The following is a 24252-nucleotide window of genomic DNA, read 5'->3' as shown; positions in this document are numbered from 1 at the left end:
GTGGGAAAAATAAAAGTTATATCTCTGTCTTAAATTATAGATGGATTAAGAGATAAATATTTTTAAAACCTACAAATATATTAGAAGAAGATATAGAAATGATTTTTATCATTTGGAGAACACGAAAGATCTTTTAAAGGGAGATAGCAAATCCAGAAGCCATAACAGGAAAGAGTAACAAAGTTACAAATTATAAGTAAAAGATATCCCAAGAGACGAATAATACAAGCAGATGATTCATAGTACTGGAAAGCCCATTAGAGTTAAAAAAAGGTTTTCACCATCTCAGGCAATCGTGGAAGCAAAATGATGGGTTTTTTTGTTTGTTTGTTTTTAGTTTTTTGTTTTGTTTTTTGGAGACAAAGTCTCACTGGGTCACCCAGGCTGGAGTGCAGTGGCACTATCTTGGCTCACTGCAGCCTCCACTTCCCAGGTTCCAGCGATTCTCCTGCCTCAGCCTCCCAAGTAGCTGGAATTACAGGTGCCTGCCACCATGCCCAGCTAATTTTTGTATTTTTAGTAGAGATGGGGTTTCACCATGTTAGCCAGGCTGGTATCGGACTACTGACCTCAGGTGATCTACTTCGGCCTCCCAAAATGCTGGAATTACAGGCATGAGCCACGGTGCCTGGCCAAGTTATCATTTTTCATCTATAAAGCTGGCAAAAATTTTAAGTTGATAATATCCAGTGTTCAATGAGTTGACAGCTAGGAGGAAAACCACTCTAGGTTATTGGTGGCAGTATAAATTAGAATAGTCTAGGGAAGGTGGTTTGGCAGAATTTTAAAATATTTTAAATATACACAGCCTTCCATCACACTTCTAGGTAACTGTCCTATAGACATACAGATATATGTATGCATTGGGCCCTCATACAAACATGTTTATTTATAGCATTGTTTGCAAGATTATAAAAGGAGACTATGTAAATATCCACTGATAGAAGAATGGGCACATAATATACAATCGTTCATCACATAACAATGCTTCAGTCAGACTGCATATACAATGGTGATCCCATAAGATTATACCACTGTCTTTTTACTGTACCTTTTCTGTGTTTAGACACATAGACACTTGCCATTGTGTTCCCATTGCCTACAGTGTTCAGTACAGTAACATGCTGTGCAGGTTCGTAGCCTAGAAGCAATAGGCTATCCCATACAGCCTAGGTGTGTGGGATATACACCTACCTATACCATTGAGGTTTGCATAAGTGCATTCTGTGATGTCACACGATGAAATCACGTGATGCATTTCCTGTCTGTATATTTTGATGTGTATGTAAATGCCTAAAGCAGTGATCCTCAACCAGGAACAGTTTTGCCCCCTCATCCCTCAGGGGATATTTGGCAATGCCTGGCAATATTTTTTTTTTTTTTTTTTTGGTTGTCATAGCTGGGATGAGGGAGGTACTTACTGACATCTAGTGGATAGAGGCCAGGGATGTTGATGAACATCCTGCCACACACAGGACAGTCCCACAACAAAGAATTATCCTGCCCAATGTCTCAGTAGTGCCAAGGTTGAGAAACCCTGGCATGGAGACTGTCTGGTGAGATGTGCATCAATATGTGCCACAGTCGGCTCTCAGGGCAGGACAGGTTTTGACAAAAGAGAACTGAGACTTATTTTTTTTTTAACTATGTGTACTTTTATATTTAAATGTTTTTAATGAGACTCACTTATTTAAATTTTATGATAGATTGTGGGTTGGAGTAAGCAGGAATGATTAGTAAATTAATTTGTGGTTGGAAGAGATACAGAAGTTGAACTGGCAGGGGAAGGTGGGCATGACAAGTGTATGTAAAGGAAGAGGAAGTGCAAGGTAAGGCCATCTGTGTGTATGCTATGAGAAGGATGCAAAGGCAAGAAAGCTGGCCAAACTGGCCCAGAGTATTTGGCAGAAATTAGTAAGAGATTATAATAAAGTGGACGTTTGGAGCCAGATGCTGGAATGCCAGTGAGAATTTGGACATAATCAGATAAGAAGGGACCATTTTCGACTGTTAAGAAAGTTGTACACTGTGATTTTATTAAACAGTACTTTGGGAACACTACCCAAGATTAAAGGAGAGAAAAAATAGAGTCAGGGAGACAAAATTGGGTAGTAATTGTGTTAGCCTAGATACATGCTAGTTGTCGGCTTGGATGAAGATGAAAGCAGCGACTTGAAGTGGGTAGGACAAATTTGGGAAACATTTAAAAGGAAGATTTTGGGAGACCATAATAGTTTTTTGTTGCTTCATTACTTTATGATTTCTGAATAGAGGCAATGAAGGAGAAGTTAATTCTTTTAAGTCATAAGACTGTATCCTGGCTAATTGTTATATAAACAAAACTTTCTTATTAATCTTATCAGCTTAAATTTTCTCATCTAAAAAACAAGGGTAGTATATTTACTTCAGAGACGGGTAGTAAGAATTCAATGTGAGAATGTATGCCACTACCTGCATTTACAAATTCACCCACTTCCTGCATTTGAAAATTCAGCCACCAGGTGGCACCATATGCCTTGGTCATGAGCTGTAATTCTTTTAGGTACCTGAATTGCCAGAGATTTCAGAGGGTCCTTCCTCTCCACCTTTTCAGCTATGAAAATTTCATCTTTCTTAAAAAAGCAGTACTTTTCTATATTAACCATTAAGTGGGAAGTGGAAAGTAAGGTATTCCTGCTATTTATAGCACTTTAAAGATGGATTGAAGCCTTAGAGATCTGTTAGTCTAGTCAAGTGGTTAGCAAACCATGGACCCTGTGCCAAATTGGAGCAGTTATTTATTTTTGTGGCCCTGGAGCTAAGAATAGTTCTTACATTTTTAAATAGTTACATTTGAAATGTTACATAGGTAACTATATAATATCCTCCATTTTGCCTCTTGGCCTATAAATATTTACTACTGGGCCCTTTAAGAAAAAGTTTGCCCACCCTGTCTCATTTTTTCATTTAATACATAAAAAAAGTGAGGCCCAGAAAGCATTAGTGACTTTTCCTCACAAGCTAGTAGCATTGCCGGAACTAGAATTGCATCTCCTAACTTCCAGCCCAGTGCTGTCTTTCTATAAAGTATGCCTTTTTCTTTCCCTTTTGACTCTTAGCTTTCACATTCTAACCTGAGTCCCACGGTAACCCCACACACTTATGAGAATTGTTGTTTCAAATGCTTCTTGAATCTTATCCCACAACCAAGGGTTTTTTTCTGCACAGTAACTTATTTCTGGGACCTCAGACCAATAGTGTCAGATCACCTATGACTGATTTTTTTTTTAATGGTAATGCTTCTATAGAAATTTGATTTAGGTATTAGTAACCTTCACTTATTTCTCCCATTTTTTCTCTTTCACATAGAAGCAAACAAAAAATATATGTATGATATTACTGTACAAGATTTACATATCAGAAGGCAGATTTTCATTTATTCATTCAGTATATATTTGTGATGCAGCTTCCCTGTATGAACATTCTGCTAAGTGCTTCTATGGTATGCGAACGTGAATGAGACAGTATTTTACTTCAGTTTAAAGTAAAATAGTCCCCCTCCTGTGTCTTTCTAGAAGAAAACTTGTTTCAACTTTTCTGTATAAGGTGAACAAAGGAGACCTGATCTGTACTCTCAGAGAGCCTTTAGTTTAGTGTAAAATACAATACAGTTGACTCCCCAGAACTTAACTACTAGTAGCCTACAGTTGACTGGAAGCCTTGCCAATAACATCAACAGTCTATTAGTACATATTTTTATGTTATATGTATTATATACTGTATTCTTGCAGTAAAGTAAGCTAGAGAAAAAAATGTTATTTAAAAAATCATAAGGGACCAGGTGCGGTGGTTCATACCTATAGTCCCAGCACTTTGGGAGGCTGAGGCGGGTGGATTGCCTGAGGCCAAGAGTTTGAGACCAGCCTGGCCAACATGACAAAACTTTGTCTCTACTAAAAATACAAAAATTAGCCAGGCGTGGTGGTGCGCACCTGTAGTCACAGCTACCCTGGAGGCCAGGGCACGAGAATCCCTTGGACCCAGGAGGTGGAGGCTTCAGTGAGCCAAGATCACACCAGAGCACTCCAGCCTGGGTGACAGAGTGAGACCCTGTCTCAAAACCAACAAACAAAAAATCTTAAGAGAAAATATTTATTGTACATTAAGTGAAAGTAGATCATCCTAAAGGTCTTCACCTTCAGGTTGAGTAGGCTGAAAAGGAGGAGGAAGAAGAAAAGGAGTTGGTCTTATTGTCTCAGGAGTAGCAGAGGCAGAAGAGGTGGAGGAAATGGAAGCAGGACAGGAAAGGCAGGCACACTCAGTGTAACTTCTTTGAAAAATATCCGCTTATACGTGGACCTGCATAGTTCAAACCTGTTGTTCAAGCATCAGCTGTACCTCCCTTTAAGACAGGGATCATCCGTGATCAGACCAAGTGTCAGAAACCTTAAATTGTAAGAAATCAGTTGATCCTTCCTTGTAAATCCTGTGACTGAGAGATTTAGCCAAAGAGAAAATAGTATTTTTAGGTATCTCAAGTATCTCTGAAAAATAATTTTTGTTACCACAGTATTCTTTTCCAGGGGACCTAGCTGATTATAGAGAAAAAATCCTCTGTAAATATTATGTGGGTACTATTGTTGGATTTTTTAATTAAAATAAAGTAACTTAAAGAACTATAGAAAATTACCGAAAAGACTTCTCTGCAGTGCAAATGCTCACAATCAGACAAATTGGCATATGGTCATGTAGACCTACACAAATTTTAATCTGCAATTTGAAGGCAAATTATCAGTATTTTAAAGTAAGAATTTTAATTCAATAAATTAGAATAATTTCTTCAATGGAGTAGTTTGAGGCTCTTTAATTACTTTCTCAAGACAGTTATAGCTCTTTCCTCACATGAATGACAGTTCCTAAAAGCCAACTGTTTGTCTAAAACAAATTCCTTCACAGTATTTGTTGAAAACTCTTGATTATACAGTCTGGTTTTCATTCTAGTGAGTACAGTAGACTGAGCATGTTTATGGACCTGTGTTAGTCACACAGACCCCAAGACAGAACCTGGAAGCCACCTTTAGTAAAGAACCTAGATAACTGGTTTTAAGTTTTCATCTCATGATATTAAATACTAGACTACTGGATTTGAGTTGTTTGTGATAAAGTTTGTCAAACATTTCATATCATTTCATATCAGCCTCAAAATCATTGAAGTGTTAATTTTAAGAAATTATAAAAATCAGTATTGTAATCAGTTTATTTTATAGACTGGGTTACACTTAGGATTTATTTAAATGTTTAATGTTTTTATTTCCAATTTTAAAAGATGACAACCTCTAGCATTCTTTTTATTGAGAGTCTCTTGGCCAAAATATACACAGCATTCTTTGATATTTTCTGTGAAATATCATTAGGTCATACCAATATCCACCTTCGATCAATTTCCCTAAAACTCAGTGATTTCTAAAGCCTAGAAAGTTGATGACTAGCTGCTGCATTTGAAATGGCATTGAGAAGAGCCCTGTGTCTTCTCTGAAAGGAGGTTGTGATTATGGTCAGCGATAGCAGTAACATTTCAGCAAGAACATCACCGACTTGTCAGATACGTATGCCCTTGCTCTTTTGCCAGTCCCCATCTTCTTTGCACTGTCCTACCCCCAAAAGCTTCATTGTTTGAGAGCTAATTTGACTTAAACTGATAGATTTTTATGTGGAGTGGAAAATGAAACTGTACATTCTGGAAGTATTCCTAATTGATGCTATCTCTCTCCAAATCCTTCTTTGTCTAAAGGGAACGTGTTGAGAATACCAGTCGCCCAGGAGAGATGCAGGTAACCATTCAAAACCTAATGCCAGCGACCGTGTACATCTTTAGAGTTATGGCTCAAAATAAGCATGGCTCAGGAGAGAGTTCAGCTCCACTGCGAGTAGAAACACAACCTGAGGGTAAGTCTTCCACCTGTCTTTCAGCACCCCTTAGAGGTAGACCTCTCTGAAGTTCTACTTTTATTTAGCCTTGCACACCATAGGAGAGCAGAAGATAACAGTTCCTTACCTTCGGGGTCCTTATCAATTAGGGGAGGCAAAATTAATTTACATCAAAAAACAGCAAATAGGGCTGGGCATGGTGGCTCATGCCTGTAATCCAAGCACTTTGGGAGGCCGAGGCAGGCAGATCACCTGAGGTCAGGTTTTCTAGACCAGCCTGGCCAACATGGTGAAATCCCGTCTCTACTGAAAATACAAAAATTAGCCGGGTATGGTAGTGGGTGTCTGTAATCCCAGCTACTCGGGAGAATAGCTGAGGCAGGAGAATCACCTGAACCCAAGAGGCGCAGGTTGCAGTGAGCTGAGATTGCACCACTGCACTCCAGTCTGGGTGACAGAGTGAGACTCCATCTCAAAAAAAAAAAAAAAAAACAGCAGATAGTATAAGACAATATACTTCTGTTGGTGCTTTTCTACGTGTTCATATTTTACTGACCATTTAAGACTTAGCTGAGATGCCTTCTAGAATCTTTCCTCTGATTCTAATATTGTTATCTCCACAGTTCTAAGATATTTATCACGTTTTTCCTTCAGTTATGATTATGAACTTATCTTGCTGATTTTGTAGCAAAGGCGGAGGCTTTGTCATCCTTACATTTCCCACAGTGTCTAGTGTAATGCCTTGCACATGAAGAAGGTATTTAATAATTGTTCTTAACTGGATTGTCTATCTTTAGGCATACCATGCTCTTTAGAATCTCCTTGAGGCTTTATTTTGGACCTGTGGTCTTTTGTGCTAAATAGGGTTACTTCTAATTACATCTCTAAGATTTTCTGTGACGTGAGTATCAATTGGGTTTATTTATATTATAAATGTGTTGTATATCTTAAGTTTGGGTCGTAAACTAACAACAAACTTAATAATGTTTTCTATTTGAGGTTTGTCTAGATTTTGCCTTTTTTAACACAATTTTTTTCCTCAGTGTTTTTTTTTAGTAGAGACGGGGTTTCACCGTGTTAGCCAGGATGGTCTCGATCTCCTGACCTCGTGATCCGCCCGCCTCGGCCTCACAAAGTGCTGGGATTACAAGCGTGAGCCATCGCGCCCGGCCACCTCAGTGTATTCTTCAGTCTATTATTAACAGCATTAGTTTTTCTGTATTAAAAACTTCTAGTAATAATAAAATATTTTACTTTGAGTAGAGAGTATTTTAGATATATTTGTAGAGGCTACTGACCAGGCAGCTGAATAGATTAAATGACTTTACCAGTGGAACTATAGAAATAATTTAAGAACTTTACCTGATGGGTAGAGTAAGTCAAGAAGCTATAGAACTTCACTTTCTAATGCTACGGCATATCATTCACCTGTCAAATATTTGTTGAGTATCCCCTATACCAGGTAATCTGCAAGATACTGGAGATGCAAGGATGAACGAGCTAGGTCTTCTTCCCTTAAAAAAGGAGCAGGCGGCCGGGCGCGGTGGCTCATGCTTGTAATCCCAGCACTTTGTGAGGCCGAGGCGGGCGGATCACGAGGTCAGGAGATCGAGACCACGGTGAAACCCCGTCTCTACTAAAAATACAAAAAAAATTAGCCGGGCGTGGTGGCGGGCACCTGTAGTCCCAGCTACTCGGAGAGGCTGAGGCAGGAGAATGGCGTGAACCCGGGAGGCGGAGCTTGCAGTGAGCCGAGATTGCGCCACTGCACTCCAGCCTGGGCGACAGAGCGAGACTCCATCTCAAAAAAAAAAAAAAAGGAGCAGGCAAGATAGGAGACCTTTCATCATTTCAGTGACAGAGATTGAAGATAAGAATCAAATCCAGGCAAGAACAAGAGGGCCATCACAGAGTCAGGGGATTGATTTAAGGGAAGAGTGTGTTCTCATTACAGGCAGAATGTTGAATTTTACAGTTATCTATGTCCAGACAAGAGCAGGCATACTCTATTTGGTTTCAAGCTCAGTTACCCTTCAACAGCTTTCATATGGAGGCATCATTCATGAGAGATACTAGGATACAGAATAGAGAAAACTTACTGTAAAAGATAGAAAAGTCAAGGCAGGATCCTAGGGAAAGATGAGACCTGAGGCTGGCCTTGAGGCATTTGACTTAGAGCAAGCATTTTGTGGGAAGCAATTTGCATGACCCAAATCCCAGAAATAGAATCTAACAGTGCACATGCAAGGTAAGCCATGACGAAAATGAAGGAAATGCAAGGGTCCTATCCCGAGGCTGTGAACCTTCTGAAACTCCATGAAAATAAATATTTGTGTCTGTACATATTCACATTTCCCTTGGAAAGAATCTGTAGTTTTCATTGTCATTTCAGAGCTCATACATCAGATTATTGAGAACCACTGTGAGGGTCATTGTCAAATTTAGAGATGAAAGAAAAGGGGTGAAGAAGAGTGGATTTATTGAGTGCCCACCATGTGTCAGCCACTGTGTTAGGCAGTCAGGATGTAAAGATGAGTAAGACCTGACTTCTGTCCACAAGGAGCTTATGGTCTGGTACCATAGACAACAGTGTGATGTGTTATCACCTTAAGGAAAATAGGCAGCATAACCATTTATTCAAGAAGTTTGGCTAAAAGAAAATAGTTGTAAGAATATAGGTAGAAGGGGCAGCAGGTTCTGGTGAGGGTATTTTAGGGATGGAGAAGAGACTGTAACATGTTTTGGCAAAACAGAAGCAGTTTCTGAAGAGAGATTTGCATTTCATCTGGAGGTGTTCAGCTTGTGTGGGGGAGGCATAAATGTTGGAACCAGCCCTTGGAAAATATTTTACATATTTAGTTTCACAAACCAACTTAACATTTTTTCCATTTATTATGCCACTGTACAGCTGAACTGAAAGAATTCATTAGCACCTTTTTTAGGATCATATTTGCCTACACTTGGCCAATGAATATATTGAAAATGATTTCAAGAGAATTTAGGGACTGTTTTGTTTTTCTTCTCCTTTAATAAGTTAGAGGAAAGTTTTCCATAGCAGCAGAAGTGTGACAAATCCCACCTGTCAGGCTGCACAAAATATGCCCTTAACTGAAGTGAGTAACATGGTTCATAACTAAAGCAAACAACTGTTAGAGTAACCATATTCAGATTTCTCGACTCTGATAGCAAAATTAATCTTAAGCTGTGGTGCTGTTACTCAGAAAAGCCAGTGTGTTTTACATTTTGTTAGTTTTTTTTCCCTTCCCAGTTTTTAAATCTAATGAATGTCTATTACAGGAACACTAGTGCCAGAGAAATTGTTTTCAAATACAGAATGTCTACCAAAGTGTAGGCATAGACAGCCACACAGGATTTGTGTATAAATTGGAACTGGAACCTGTCAGTCAGACAAAAATAATACAGTAAAAGGGTAGGTATGTGAGCCATTGTAGGAGATAGAGCCAGCTAGACACTTCAGCAGTCAGCCAGTGATCCAGTCTTCCAGTCACATGTATCCTATCATGGGTATTGTAATAATCTCCTTACGGGTCTTCTTGAGCCCACATTTTAGAATCAGCAAGTACTCGACTCCCGGGTCCACCGCTAGCTAACTTTCCTATCACTTGGGAAAAATTGTTAACTTCATAACCTCACCTGTAAATGAGGATGATAATATTCATCTCACTTGGTTTAGTGAAAAGATTATATGAGAAAATACATGTCAAGTATTTAGTGCTTGACTGACTGTAACCATTCAATAAATGGTAGCTGTTTTACAATTATTATTCTTTTATCTAGTCTTGTTCTTTTACTGTTTTCTTCCATACATGTGTTCATATGTCCTTTCTAAACACAGATCTGATCATATCATACTCCTGCTCATAATTTTTCAGTAGTTACCTAACACCTACTAGAGAAAATGTGAGCTTCAATAGCAGGACGTTAGAGGGTTCTTCACTATCTGACTAGTCATTGTTTTCAACATTCTCTCTCCCATATCCACTCGTTTCAACCAAGCTGAACCACTTAACACTGTCTTTTTGTATATTCTCCCTATTGACCCCATTGACTGGAATGATTTTCCCCTTGGTATCTGAGGAAAGTGTTCATTTTGCTTGACTCGAAGAATTCTTCACCAATCCTTCTTTTCCCTCCCAAACCCCTCCCAAAGCAGAATTGTGTGCTCTCGTCTTTCTGTTTTTGTTATAACCATTACCTAAATCTGTTAGCACTTACGACATTTTTTGTAACTGTTTATATGTCTGACTTTCCTGCTAGACCAGGAGTTCTTTGTGGGCAGGATTCTCTTCATCACTGTATCCCTAGTGCCTACCACAATGCCCGGCAAAAGAAGGATCTCTTTCTGTGGTGGTTGCCTTTTATGTCTTGTGTAGGCCCCCTGCAAAACTGGGATTTTATAAACCACAAGGAAAGTTTTTCAGTGTAATTTCTGGTTTTGATTTGAATCATAAAAAGGAAAATGTGTTTATATATTATTCTAAAACCACTTCAATCAAATCCATTGTTTTCTTAGCTTCTATTATTTTAAAAACATGGCCAATACGACAGTATTGCCAAGAATGGTTATTGAGGGGTGTAGCGTTTCATTTATATCTTGCTTTCTCGAACTTTTCTTTCTAGTTCAGCTCCCTGGCCCAGCACCTAACCTTCGTGCATATGCAGCTTCGCCTACCTCCATCACTGTTACGTGGGAAACACCAGTGTCTGGCAATGGGGAAATTCAGAATTATAAATTGTACTACATGGAGAAGGGGACTGATAAAGAACAGGTATGAAGTGAAGCAACTTTTCAAACCATTGACTGGAATAGTAGAGTTGAAATATATTTCCAAAACTCAGTAGTTGCTTGACTGGAAATGTGATGGGGGAAAAAGATATATAGGAAATGAAAAGTTGACAGATTCTATTTCTTTGTACCAAGATTGATTGTGTAGTTTTTACCAGCAATGGTCACTGAACATCAAGCAGTATTTCTAAGTAAATTGTCAATTTATGATTAATCTGCTCTGACTATTAACCTTATTTAAGAGGGATAAAATCTGTTTCATGTAGAATATAGAATTCGTATAGCTAATTCTTTAATTTTCAACTTTTCTTTTGGCTTGAGTGCATATGTATAAAATGTTTTATTTTATTCAAGGATGTTGATGTTTCAAGTCACTCTTACACCATTAATGGATTGAAAAAATATACAGAGTATAGTTTCCGAGTGGTGGCCTACAATAAACATGGTCCTGGAGTTTCCACACCAGATGTTGCTGTTCGAACATTGTCAGATGGTGAGTCTTTCTTCCTCTGGAACAATACACCACACTTGGTGCCCCTAGTGGTTTAGTTGTAAGATCATGAGCTTTGATGTCTAGAAGATTTAGTTCAAATCCCAATTCTACCTCTTTCTGGTAATATGACTTTAGTCAAGTCTGAACATCTTTCTTTACGTCTAGAATGTGGATAATACCAACTTCATTGAGTTGCTGTAAAGATTCAGTGAGAAAGCATAGAGCATAAAGTGCCTCTTACTGAATAGGCTCTCAGCGTTTGTATTTTTAGCAGAAGCTTTTGTGTAAGTAAATACTATAGCTTGTTCATAACACAGACCATTCCAGGGCTTTTGGAAGACTAGCCTTTTTCTACTTAGCAATCATATTTGCATGCCAAATTAGTCTTTCTAGTTCCTCCATATTTGTGACTGTTTTATCTCTCACATGTGACTGAATTTCTAAATTAAGTTTTATTTATATATACATATATATACATATATATATATATATATACACACACACTCATGACCTAGAGCAGTGTTTTTCGAACTACAGCTTGCCAAAGAGATTAAGTAGGTCAAAACCAGCATTTAAAAAAAATATATTTTTAGAATAGAACAGAAAAGATTAGAGTTCATTGCACTTAGTAAGGGTATATGTTGCTTCATGAAACTCAGCTAAATCTTACATTTTAGAAAAATGTCTTTTTAAAAAAATGTATTTATGTGTATACCGCTCTTATATAAACACACATGCTTCAGAAGGTAAAGTTTGACTCCCTTAAGAAAAGAGTCAAACTTAACATCACCAATAAAAGAACAGACTGACATCACGTGCCTCCTTATGTGATACGTGGAGGAAGACACAATATTACTTCTGTTGTATCAGTACCAAAAATATTTAACTTGAATCTGATCATGATGAAACAATCAGACAAATCCAAATTGAGGGAAGCTCTGCAAAAAAAATTTTTATTTTAACTGACTTGGATTCTTAAAATATATTAGTTTTGTGAAAGAAAAAAAAGGTTGAGGAATCTAGATTCTCAAGATTTAATCTAGATTCTCAAGATTTAATCTAGAATCTAGATTAAAGAAGAGTAAAGACACATGAAATAAAATATGTATGATCTTTGGATCCTGCATCTGGAGGTAAAAAAACAGCCATAAAGGACACTATTGGTATAATTACTTAATATTAGATACATATGGTATTAGGCAATAGTAAATATTAGATATGTTATTAGCTATATTACATAATATTTTTGTGTTAAAATTTCTGAATGTGATTGTTGTATTGTGCATTTTGTTGGAGAATGTCCTTGTTCATAGGAGATACATGGCGATATACACTGAAGAATTTTGGAGTGAAGTATGATGACTGCAGTCATCTCTCAGATAACTCAGAAATAATATGTAGATAGATAAATCTGTATACATATATATAATAGTAAGATAAATAAAACAGTTGTTGCAGAATATTAATAATTGTGAATCTGAAAAGAATAGCCATTCATTCTACTATTCTTGCCACTGTTTTCCATGGGCTTGACAGTTTTCAGGATTAAAAAGTTGGGAGACCTGGTGCAGTGGCTCATTTCTGTAATCCTAGCACTTCGGGGGGCCAAGTCGGGCAACTCACTTGAGCCCAAGAGTTCAAGAACCATGACATGACAACATGGCAAAATCCCATCTCTACTTAAAAAATAATAATAATAGCTGGGCATTAGTGGCACACACCTTTAATCCTAGTACTCCGGAGGCTGAGGTGGGAGGGTCACCTGAGCCCGGGGAGGTCAAGGCTTCAGTGAGCTGTGATTGTACCACTGCACTCCAGCCTGGATGACAGAGTGAGATGCTGTCTCAAAAAAAAAAAAAAAAAAAAAAGCTGGGAAAAAGAAACAAATAAATTATAAATTACAGGCAGTTATACCTTGGCTAGTGAACTACATAAGCCAGTTAATCAAGATATTGGGGAAAAGTTAAGGGAAAAAAATGTTTACTGTAGGCTCTTAAATCTACACATGAGCCAAATTTTAACTGCATTAAATGTGTTGGCATGTTGACTACAGTACCTGTGGGAACTGAACACATCTCAGCATGGTGGCTGGGGCAGCACTTTGGAATAACGCAAATCTTGGTTCCGATGCCAGGTGAAACAAATATCTTGGACAAGTTAACTTCCCTGAACCTCTTCTATAGTTTTCTGATCTACAAAATAGGAATGAGAATAGAAACTCCGTCCTGAGATTATTATAAGGAGTAAGTGTCTGCCATGTAATGACCATGCAGCAAATCTTTGCTATGATGATGATAATGAAGACAATGATGACAGATGTGTTGGATGCCTCTGCAACTCAGTCACTTCTTAACATGGAGATGACTGGAATCATTAATCTACTTTTTTCAAAACACATGTGCCTGGGTCCTACTCTAGACCCTCATTACCTGAATCTCTGAGTTTAGGCTTGAGGCACTTTGCTAGGCACAAGTTACAGAAATGAGCAAGACACATTCTTTTGTCTTGCAGAAGCTATAGCACAGTGGGCACTTCGTTGTATACCTGGTCACCAAATGTTAGAGACAGAAAAAGAGAAGTTTCCACGGGTGGATCAGGAGAGAAGGGCTAAAGTCAGCAACTTGTGAGTGCAGAGAACAAATCCGGTTTACTTTGCTTACTCTCACCAGTATGAAGGGAGATATTAGAGAATGTGTGGGCCACACACTGGATTATGTTCTAAAGTGAGGAACTAAAGTTATGTGGCTGTTTAACCAACAGTCCCAAACTTCTCACATCGAAATGAGTATTTTCTGGTATCTAGTTGCCTCAGGAAGCCAGATGGTTCACTTTACCAGTTGTCATTGTTTAAATATCTTTGCTCTACTTGGGAACTGCCTTCAAAACCAGCTTAGAAACTCCACAAGAAAGCCAGGCTTACTGATATATGTACATCTCATTTTGATCCATAATTACATTATCCAGTTCAATCACTTGCCGTATTCCTTAGACCTGGTTCCAGAAAAACCTATGGTTGTCTGCCAAGATAAAGATAGACCAGGGCCAGGCATGGTGGCTCACGCCTGTAATCCCAGCGCTTTGAGAGGCCGAGGCAGAGGGATCACCTGAGGTCAGGAGTTCAAGACCAGCCTGGCCAACATGGTGAAACCCCATCTCTACCAAAAATACAAAAATCAGCGGGGCGTGGTAGCAGGCTTCTGTAATCCCAGCTACTCAGGAGGCTGAGGCAGGAGAATCACTTGAACCCGGGAGGCAGAGGTTGCTGTGAGCCGAGATCACGCCATTGTGCTCCAGCCTGGGCAACAAGGGTGAAACTTAGTCTCAAAAAAAAAGATAAACCATCACCAATAATACTCAAAAGAATACAGTTAAGGTTCTGAGTACATATGGGGCCTAGAAAAGTTGAGAGTCTTTAGAAGAGTTCAGAGCCACTATACATCCTTGAAATAAATATCTGACTTCCCAAAGGTACAGTCTGGCTTGGGTGTGGGTGCTTTCCCATATGAAAGTGTCTTATGTTAAAAATGGAACCAGACATGGCCATATGTCATCCACATAGTATTGTCAACTTGAGGGCATTGGCAGCTAGTTTAGATCTGTTCACATAATCAGTGTTTGAGATGTGCATTTGTTTAAAGTCCAGCCAAGATGATCACATGATGGGTGATGTGTGGGTGATTAAAAAAAAAAAAATCTTTTTTTTTTGCTTCTCTAGTTCCCAGTGCTGCTCCTCAGAATCTGTCCTTGGAAGTGAGAAATTCAAAGGTAAAACTTTATGATGCTGCTGTTCATTTTTACTGGTATACTATTGTGCCTCAGAGGGGCTTATAGAAAGGGAGATTCTGTAGGAAAGCATCAAAATAAATGAATGGCAGTGTTGTAATAATCTGCATTTTAAAATATTAAACCTATAAATTAGAACCTAAGTGAAAAAAATCACAAGTAAAGAGATAAAAAGACATAGATATTACACTTGCATTAAAGCTGGGCTTAAAAACCAACTCATTTATTCTCCTTAATTTTGCTTCCTTTCTCTGATGCCAAAACTGCTTTAGCGTTTCTGCAAATAAATTGCTCCTTTTCTGTAAAACATTACATTCTAGATGTTAACTGTTCAGAACCTTAGTGGTACGGCAGAAGGAAATAAGTTGTTAATAACATGGTTCCTTAGTGCTGTGAGATGAGCCCATGTGAATCAAGGCAGACCTCTGTCAGATTGGTTGTATTTCCTCAAACTGTCCTTCCTATAGCCAAGTTTGCTGTCTTCTTAGGGCCATGTATGCCTCTCAGAGGCCCAGAGCCCTTCTGGACTACACAGACAACTAAGATATTCAGTCCTTTCAACAAATACCGTAGAAAGCCAAATGCAGTGGCTCACGCCTGTAGTCCCAGCTGCTCGGAGGCTGAGGTGAGAGGATCACTTGAGCCCAGGAGTTGAAGGCTGCAGTGAGCCATGATTATGCTACTACACTATAGCCTGGGTGACAGAGTGAGACCCCGACTCTAAAATAATAAGAAAGTACTATAGGCCCCTTTTTTTTTAAGAGGCAACCAGCTGTTAATTAATCGTCCCCTTTTTAAAGAGTTTTATATGGAAATTGTCTAATTTCAGCTCTTCTGCACTGGACACGGGAAAGAATCTTTATACCTAATAATAGTTACTTCCCTAATCCATGTGCTTCTGGCCTTCTTATACTTTCCTTCTGAAAACTTTTCTGAGACTTTTATCCAACATCATCTTTCTGGCAAAACAGCCAGGAGATCAGGAGTCCAGAGCGTACTACTCAAATGTATAATCTTCCCGTTTGATCACTGAGGGTTTTAGAATTTAAAGGTATTTTTGAGTGATTATTAAATAACTTTGTAAAACTCTGAGTACCTTGCTGCCTCTATGTTTCTTCTCTTTACACTGTAAAATCAGGATAAAAATATGTAAAACAGGACCAAGCTTTTGATATATTCAGCCTTTTTGCTATAATTCTGTCTTGTGCAGAGTATTATGATTCACTGGCAGCCACCTTCTCCAGCCACACAAAATGGGCAGATTACTGGCTATAAGATTCGCTACCGAAAGGCCTCCCGAAAGAGTGATGTCACTGAGACCTTGGTAAGCGGGACACAGCTGTCTCAGCTGATTGAAGGTAAGCTACCTTGCACAAAGGCAAAAGATACACTGTGTCTTTCTCAGATACTGAATTATGCTAGTCTAATGACTGCTCTGAGCTGTCGACATATACAAACAAATTTAAAATGGTTCAGAAAATTTTTAATGGTTCAGTCCACTTCTGACTTGATAGAGATTAATGGAAAACACTCTTAAAGGTTCTGCCATTTCTGTGTGGTGAGATCGAGTTTGGTTTTTCCTTTCTTGTGTTTTCTGCATTCTCCACGTTTTCATTTTTGAGTGTGTTTATTACTTTTTTGTAATCTGAAAAATGATTAAAGAAAGTTATATAAGCATAGAAATTACCCCACTCAGTATAGTTGGTAACTGAGGTCTACAAAGTGGTTTTTGTAACACCGACCACCACTTGTGTGTACGTGGCCTGAAACAGTATTTGTGAATAGCCGCATCATTGCAATAATCATACATGCGACTATGGACACGATAAAGTTTTAGAAAATACTATCAGGCATAGCTCCTTCTATATAGTTTTCCCTTCATATGCAACAGAATAAGTGGCATACCTGGTAAAAATGGATCCACATGTGTTTCACCCTGGAGATCACAGAGAATCTCCCCCCCTGCCCCCCGCCCATCTTCCTCAAGTAGGGGAAGTAGAGTTGGCTAAGCAAGGGGAAGGTTCTTTTGCAGGAGAAACGTGGGAGCCAGATTAAGTGCTTTCACCCTGTGAATATTGAGATCATGCCTACAAAGAGTTGAGACAGATGCCCCAAGCTGTCCTTGTTCCATTGGGTTTTCATAGATGCTTAATATGGCTGCAGAATTGGCTGTAATCTGAGCAGACCCCATCCTGCTGACTCCTTTATTAGTTTAGCAGTGCCAAGACTCTGTCCTGCTCAGTTACACATGCCTCAGATTCGGTACCATCACCCTACCTCTGTCCTAGGAGTAAACTCACATGGGCTGGGCCTGTTGGAGTATTGCCTCAGCTGCATCGGCTTAGTTTTGTCACTCAATAGAGCCCATCTGTTTTGCAAGCAAACAGATGAATTTGTGTCTAGTACATTTACAACCAAAAGGTGTGAGTTATCTGTAGCTGTAACAGTGTAGTCACAGGGCATGTTTAATCTTGGGACAAAAGCTCTGACTCGGGTAATTTTTTTGCTAGGAAACTCCAAAGCGTGTTGGTAGATAAGAACTATAAGAATGGGAGATATTGTCATTATTTTCTAAGCCCAAGAATTAATTTCATCACCCTTTGGAAACTTTAGCTTTCTTTATATTTTATCTCTCCTGGGTAGACATTGAAAGGATTACAGAAGTTTGGTATCACCCGCTTTCCTGTGACCCCAGGGACAGGGTTCTTGAGAGAACCAAGATCTGGGGTCAAAAAGTGTCATGTTTTCCAGCCAGGTGCAGTGGCTGATGCCTATAATCCCAGCACATTGGGAGGCTGAGGCAGGTGGATCACCTGAGGTCAGGAGTTCAAGACCAGCCTGGCCAACATGGTGAAACCCTGTCTCTACTAAAAATACAAAAATTAGCTGGGTGTGGTGGCACCCACCTATGATCCCAGCTACTTGAGAGGCTGCGGCATGAGAATCTCTTGAACCGGGGAGGCAGAGGCTGCAGTAAACTGAGATCATGCCACTGGACAACAGAGTAAGACTCTGTCTCAAAAAAATATATAATGTTTTCACTTGTTTATTCTAAAAATTGAGAGAGCCGTTGATAGTGAAAAACTGGGCTCTAGTAATCAGCAAGCTTCTCACTCCTCACCTCACAAATGGGATTGACTTCTTTCAAAATAGGAGTCCTTCAAAATAGGAGAAGGTGAATGTTTGTCTCCAGGGGCATATCTTTCAGTCTTCCAGCTTCTTCACAAGAACCCCACATCTCTTATCTGCAGTGCATATCATGACTGCAGTAGATGGTGCTGAGAAATATCACTAAGGGAGCATTGGCCACAGATGTTCTCAAAGTCAGTTTCAGCTGAGCGTGGTGGCTCACGCCTGTAATCCCAGCACTTTGAGAGGCTGAGACAGGCGGATTCCTTGAGCCCAAGAGTTTGAGACCAGCCTGAGCAACATGGTCAAACTGTGTCTCTACAAAAAATACAAAAACTTTAATGGATAAGCAGAGGCTAAAAAAAAAAGTATAAAAATTAGCCAGGTGTGGTGGTGCTCACCTGTGATCCCAGCTACTTGGGAGGCTGAGGTGGGAGGATCATTTGAACCCAGGAAGCGGAGGTTGAAGTGAGCCGTGATTGTGCCACTGCACTCTAGCCTGGGCAACAGAGTGAGACTCTGTCTCAAAAAATGTTCTGGCATTAAAGAGACTAAAAAAAAAAGTTTCATATTTTACTCTACATTCAGATAAATAACATTTGTCATCTGTAAGGCTTTTCATTTTGAATATTTAGTTGTATTTATTATATACTAGGCACCATTCTTGTTGCTGTTAAAAAAAGAGTATAGTCCTTGCCCATGAGATTATTCATTTTCTCAATGAAACATTTGATATGTAAGCAAAATAGAATTTTTATGGTAAAAATGGCTTTATATTAAGAAAATTCTTACATTTTAAAATCATATCTGGGTTTATTCACTTAATAGATTTCATTGAACTTTTGTTGGCATGTTCTGGCACTGAGTATACAATGATGAAAAAAATGGAGATGCTTGCACTCTTAAAGCATTAACTTGAAGCCTGATAAGTATTAGGGAGCAATATGGATCACCAAGATCCTTTACCAACAACACATTATGTGATTAAATTTGAAGCAGAAGTAATTATTGTTATAGCACTAAACAGATCTTGCCATATCTTTATGATATGTATTGTATACCTTAGTTGTAGTCTATAAACTCCATAGGGTACTTAGAGGAAGAGGAACTCAGCCTCTTTGCATAGTACCTCATTTTTGCTTGCTCTCTCTTATATCCTAATTGTCCCCAAAGGACAGGGAATGATTGGTTGGATTCTTTCAAGATCTTCATTGAGTGGCGTTTGCTAGTAATCCAGATTATTATCTGTCAGCAAACACTCTAGTACTTTCTGGTTCATTGTGTGGGGAGACAAGGAGATAAATTGACTTGGGCCCAGGCATTTTGCTCCTCCCTTTTGTCTTGCTCCTTGCTTTGTGGGGCACACAGATTGTCAGGATGGGCCTATCAACTCTTCTCCCCTACCACGGGACAGGGTTAGTTAACCAAACCAGGGCTTTTCTCATGTCCTGGCCAAGTTATGTTCTCAGTACTGTTGCCCTGGTTTGTAGAATAGACTTTTCTATGTGCATCTTTGTTGCCTTTGATACATTGGTAAGTCATGTACCTTATTAGCTGGTAATAAATTAAAAGTTGCATAATAGAAAGATTTGGGTCATTTTCCACTTTTACTCACTATATAATATATGAGCAATTGGTTGTTAAGGAATAGATTTTGAGACTGTATTTGGTGCTTAAAATTTTTCTGCCATGGTTATGAGGTGACTCAGAGAACAGAGGTAACTCAATAGGAGTTACATCTTTGCATTCTTTCCTAGGTTTTGATGCCTTCTAAGACCAGACACCTTTCTTTGTTCCTTTTTTATAACTCTTTCATTGTTCTTGGCCTCTTTTGGCCTTAGCTTTCTTTGTAACACAATAAAGGGATTGCATTAAATGATCTCTGAGGTGCCTTCAAGCTCTTAAACAAGAGTCTGTAATTTCCCGGGAGCTTCAGTCATTTCTATTTTCCTCTTAGATTGTGTGGGCTTCAGCCTTTGCTTTATTTGGAGATGGAAGCTACTCTATGTTGTATTTGCATTTTGCCTACACTGTATTAACTTAAACTGAAACTTCGTCAAGCTATATACTGAGTTGGTGACTGAGATATTTGCCTTAATGAGGGATTATTAATCTTTTGTTTTTCCAAAGCTCTTGTTTCAGTTGTCTTTTTTTGTCATTTGGTCTCAGGTCTTGATCGGGGAACTGAGTATAATTTCCGAGTGGCTGCTCTAACAATCAATGGTACAGGCCCGGCAACAGACTGGCTGTCTGCTGAAACTTTTGAAAGTGACCTAGATGGTAAGAATAACAATTGGCAAGACTGGCACACAATAAATACTAGCTGTAGTCAAATGAGTCAAACTGGAAAGCCACAGACTTGGGGTGGATATGGCTTAAGTCTGTGAACTTTAGTGTATCACGCTGCTGTCATTCCTGTATTGCATCAAGGCTGCTGGAATGGATTTTTTGCAGTGCCTTGTAGAGAACTGTCCTTTCAAGCAGAACTAGAGCAAATAAAAATGTATATGTGCTACAAGTTGGATTTTTTTTTATCAAGGCCATTAAGTAGATGGATGATCTAAAATTTAAGGCTGAGCCACATAAATCATGCCTTTATTTCAATTGCAGTTTCCCTTTTCTTTTAGTCCTGGACACCTTGCTCTTTTTCTCACCTGTTTATTCAGTGAGTACTCCCAAATGAGTGTGTATAGGTAGCACCTTTATCAGTGATAGGTGCTGGCCTTGGGAGGCAAACGACCTGAGTTCTTGTTCTGAGTCTCATTTTACTAATTATTATTATTATTATTTTTTGTTTTGAAAAGGAGTCTCCCACCCTCACCCAGTCTGGAGTGCAGTCATGGTTCACTGCAGCTTCGACCTCCCATGCTCAAGCATGATCCTCCCACCCCAGCCTCCTGAGTAGCTGGGATCACAGGTGTGTGCCAACACACCTAGCTATTTTCTTTAGAGACAGGGTCTCACTGTGTTCAAGCTGGTCTTGAACTCCTGGGCTTAGGTGATTCTTTCTCCTTGGCCTTGCAAAGTGCTGGGATTACAGACATAAGCCACCATGCCTGGCCTCAGTTTACTAATTTTTAAATTAAGGTAGTAATTTATGCCCTGAAAACAGTGTATGTGAAAGAGCATGTAAATTTCCTCCTTTGTAAGCCTCTTAGTCTCTCACCAATTAAATCAACTGTGGCTCTAAAATTTCATGTTTTCTGACTTGTCATACTACTTAGGGGAGTAAATAATTGGTGCTATTGCTATAATGTGATACTTAAATACCTGTTAACAACAGGCTTCCAACTGCTCAATTTATGCTTTTCTCATTCCACCTGGTAGAGTTTGGGAATGGATGTGGGACCAAGAGAGATGGTAACTATTGAAAGGCAATTTATTTTCCTCCACTGGGGCAGAAGAGGTTCTTGTATCTCTTTGTTTTCCCTTCCAAATTAATATTGCAGTGTCTTGCATTTAAAGCTGTTCAGGCCTTTTTTTTTTTTTTTTTCTTAGAATGCAGTAAAATCATGGGCTGTATTTCACTGTACACACAGATTCTCTTTGAACTCTTGGGCATAATGTAAAAAACTTAGCCCCACATAGTGTGGCAGGAGGCTAAACACCATTCCCCAAGGATGGTGAGATATTTTAAAGGACAGTATATCTCATCTTGCTTTTCCACTTTTCGTTCCCAGAAACTCGTGTTCCTGAAGTGCCTAGCTCTCTTCACGTACGCCCACTCGTCACTAGCATCGTAGTGAGCTGGACTCCTCCAGAGAATCAGAACATTGTGGTCAGAGGTTACGCCATTGGTTATGGCATTGGCAGCCCTCATGCCCAGACCATCAAAGTGGACTATAAACAGCGCTATTACACCATTGAAAATCTGGGTATGTTTGCTGAGTAGAGAAAGTTAATTGTATAGGTGATTCCTTTCTTTTTAACCTTTTATGTAATATTTTCATTTTTACAAGAAAATTGCAAAAACAGTACAAGTAATTTCTGTATGTTATTCACCTGAATTCCCCAAATGTTAACGTTTAACCACATTTACATGTATATTTTGCAGAATGCCCCTCAATTTAGACTTGGCTTAATATTTCCTCATTACATTCAGGTTTTGCATTTTTGGAAGGAATAGGGTAGAAGTGTTGGGTTCCTGTCAGTGCATCATATCAGGAGGCACATTACAGCCTGTATTGCTAATGATGTTAACTTTAATCACTTGGCTAAAATGGTATCTGCCACATTTTCCTGCTATAAAATTGTTAATTTTTTCCTTGGTAATTAAAAGTATCTTGTGGAGGAGATACTTTGAGTCTTTATAAATATCTTGTTTCCGATTACACTTGGACTCACTAGTTTCAGCATCTGTAGTAACAGTTATTAGAATGGTGTTTCCCCAGTGGTGATTTTCTAATTCCATATTTCCTCTACATGTGTTTACATCCTATGATAAGGAAGAACTTTCTTTCACCCCCATGAAGAGAATGGCCAATGGGAATCTCTTCATAATTGGTTCCTTGTCCATTTGACATCTTCCATCTTTCTTTGAGCACTTTCTTCCTTTTTGACAACATAGTAAGATGTTCCTGGCTCATCTAGTATTTCGCTAGCCTCGGCCCTGGAACCAGCCATTTCTCTAAGGAACCCTGATTTATTTTATGAAAAATGATTTTGGAAACCAATATCTGGACACTATATCTGTTCATTGTAACTGGGGTAGAAAATCCTAAGGGATCTACAAAAAGGCCACTGAAACTACAAGTGAATTTAGCAAGGCCACAAGATACAAAGTGAATATACAAAAACAGTAAAATGATTTTGGAAACCAATATCTGGTCACTATATCTGTTCGTTGTAACTGGGGTAGAAAATCCTAAGGAATCTACAAAAAGGTCACTAAAACTATAAGTGAATTTAGCAAGGCCACAAGATACAAATTGAATATACAAAAACAGTTGTATCTCCATATACTAATAATAAGCGGTTGGAAATTGGAATTAAAATAACAATACCACTTAGAATAGCATCAAAAAATATAGGAGCAGACTTACAAAATGTGTGTAATATCTTTGCACTGAAAATAGAAAATTGTTACTGAGAGAAATTAAAGAATACTTAAATGAAGATACCATGTTCACTGGTTGGAAGCCATGATATTACTAAGGTGATAGTTTTCCCCAATGCAGTCCAAGAAAAGTCCCAATAGGCTTTTTTGTAGAGATTGATAAGCTGATTCTAATAATTTTTATGAAAAATCAAAGGAACTAGAATAGCCAATTTTTTTAAAGAATAAAATTAGAAGACCCATACTATCTGATTTCATGTCTTCTTATAATTGAGACATAGTGATGGTATTGTAAAGGTAGATGTTATAGATCAATGGAACAGAATAGAATCCAGAAATAGATCCATATATATATAGTCAGTTGGTTTTTGGAAAAGCTGCTTAGATAATTTAGTGGGGAGAAGATAGTCTTTTTAACAAAAGGTGTGGGAATACCTGGATATCCATATGAGAAAGAAAAGGAACTTTAACCCTTGTCTTACACTATATGCAAAAACAGACCTAAATGCAAGACCCAAATGACTTTGGGACAACAATTCTAGAAGAAAGCATAGGAAAAAATCTTTATGACTTTGGGATAGGCAAGGACCTCTTAGGTTGTAAAACAGCACAAATCGTAAAATTTAAAAATTGATAAATTGGATTTCATCAAAATTTTAAAACTTCTACTTTTAGAAAGATACCAATAAAATGAAAAGGCAAGCCACAGACTTGGAGAAAATACCCATCATTTAAATATCTAACAAAGAATTTGAGTCCAAAATATATAAAAACTCTCATAACTCAATAATAATGCAGCCCAATAAAAAGTGGGCCGGAGATTTGAACAGACATTATACCAAAGAAAATATATGAGTGGACAATAACCATATGAAAAGATGCTCGTCAACATTAATCATCAGAAAATGCAAATTAAACCCACAATGAAATACTATTGCACACCCGTTAGAATTGCTAAATGTTAGAAGACTGGCAATAACAAATATCAACAAGGATACAGAACTGGAATGCTCATACTAGCTGGTGGGAATGTTTGACAGTACAACCACTTTGGAAAACAGTTTAGAGGTTTCTTGT

At 38.5% G+C, this 24252-nt stretch overlaps 1 protein-coding gene across 8 annotated transcripts in view; it reads left to right on the top strand.

Moving 5' to 3' along the window:
• Positions 1–24252, top strand: part of NEO1 (neogenin 1) — a 267305-nt gene that overhangs the window by 202317 nt on the left and 40736 nt on the right. For all 8 annotated transcript variants that reach the window (XM_032174196.2, XM_032174198.2, XM_032174189.2 and 5 more), the window contains exons 9-15: positions 5771–5925; positions 10549–10697; positions 11069–11207; positions 14923–14972; positions 16201–16348; positions 20289–20399; positions 21800–21994. In XM_032174196.2, coding sequence (XP_032030087.1) covers positions 5771–5925; positions 10549–10697; positions 11069–11207; positions 14923–14972; positions 16201–16348; positions 20289–20399; positions 21800–21994 — 947 coding nt within the window. The remainder of the gene's footprint in view (positions 1–5770; positions 5926–10548; positions 10698–11068; positions 11208–14922; positions 14973–16200; positions 16349–20288; positions 20400–21799; positions 21995–24252) is intronic.

This window comes from Hylobates moloch, unplaced genomic scaffold (assembly GCF_009828535.3).
Source record: "Hylobates moloch isolate HMO894 unplaced genomic scaffold, HMol_V3 SCAFFOLD_14, whole genome shotgun sequence".
NCBI classification, from domain to species: domain Eukaryota; kingdom Metazoa; phylum Chordata; class Mammalia; order Primates; family Hylobatidae; genus Hylobates; species Hylobates moloch.
This window is presented reverse-complemented; position numbering and strand designations above follow the sequence as displayed.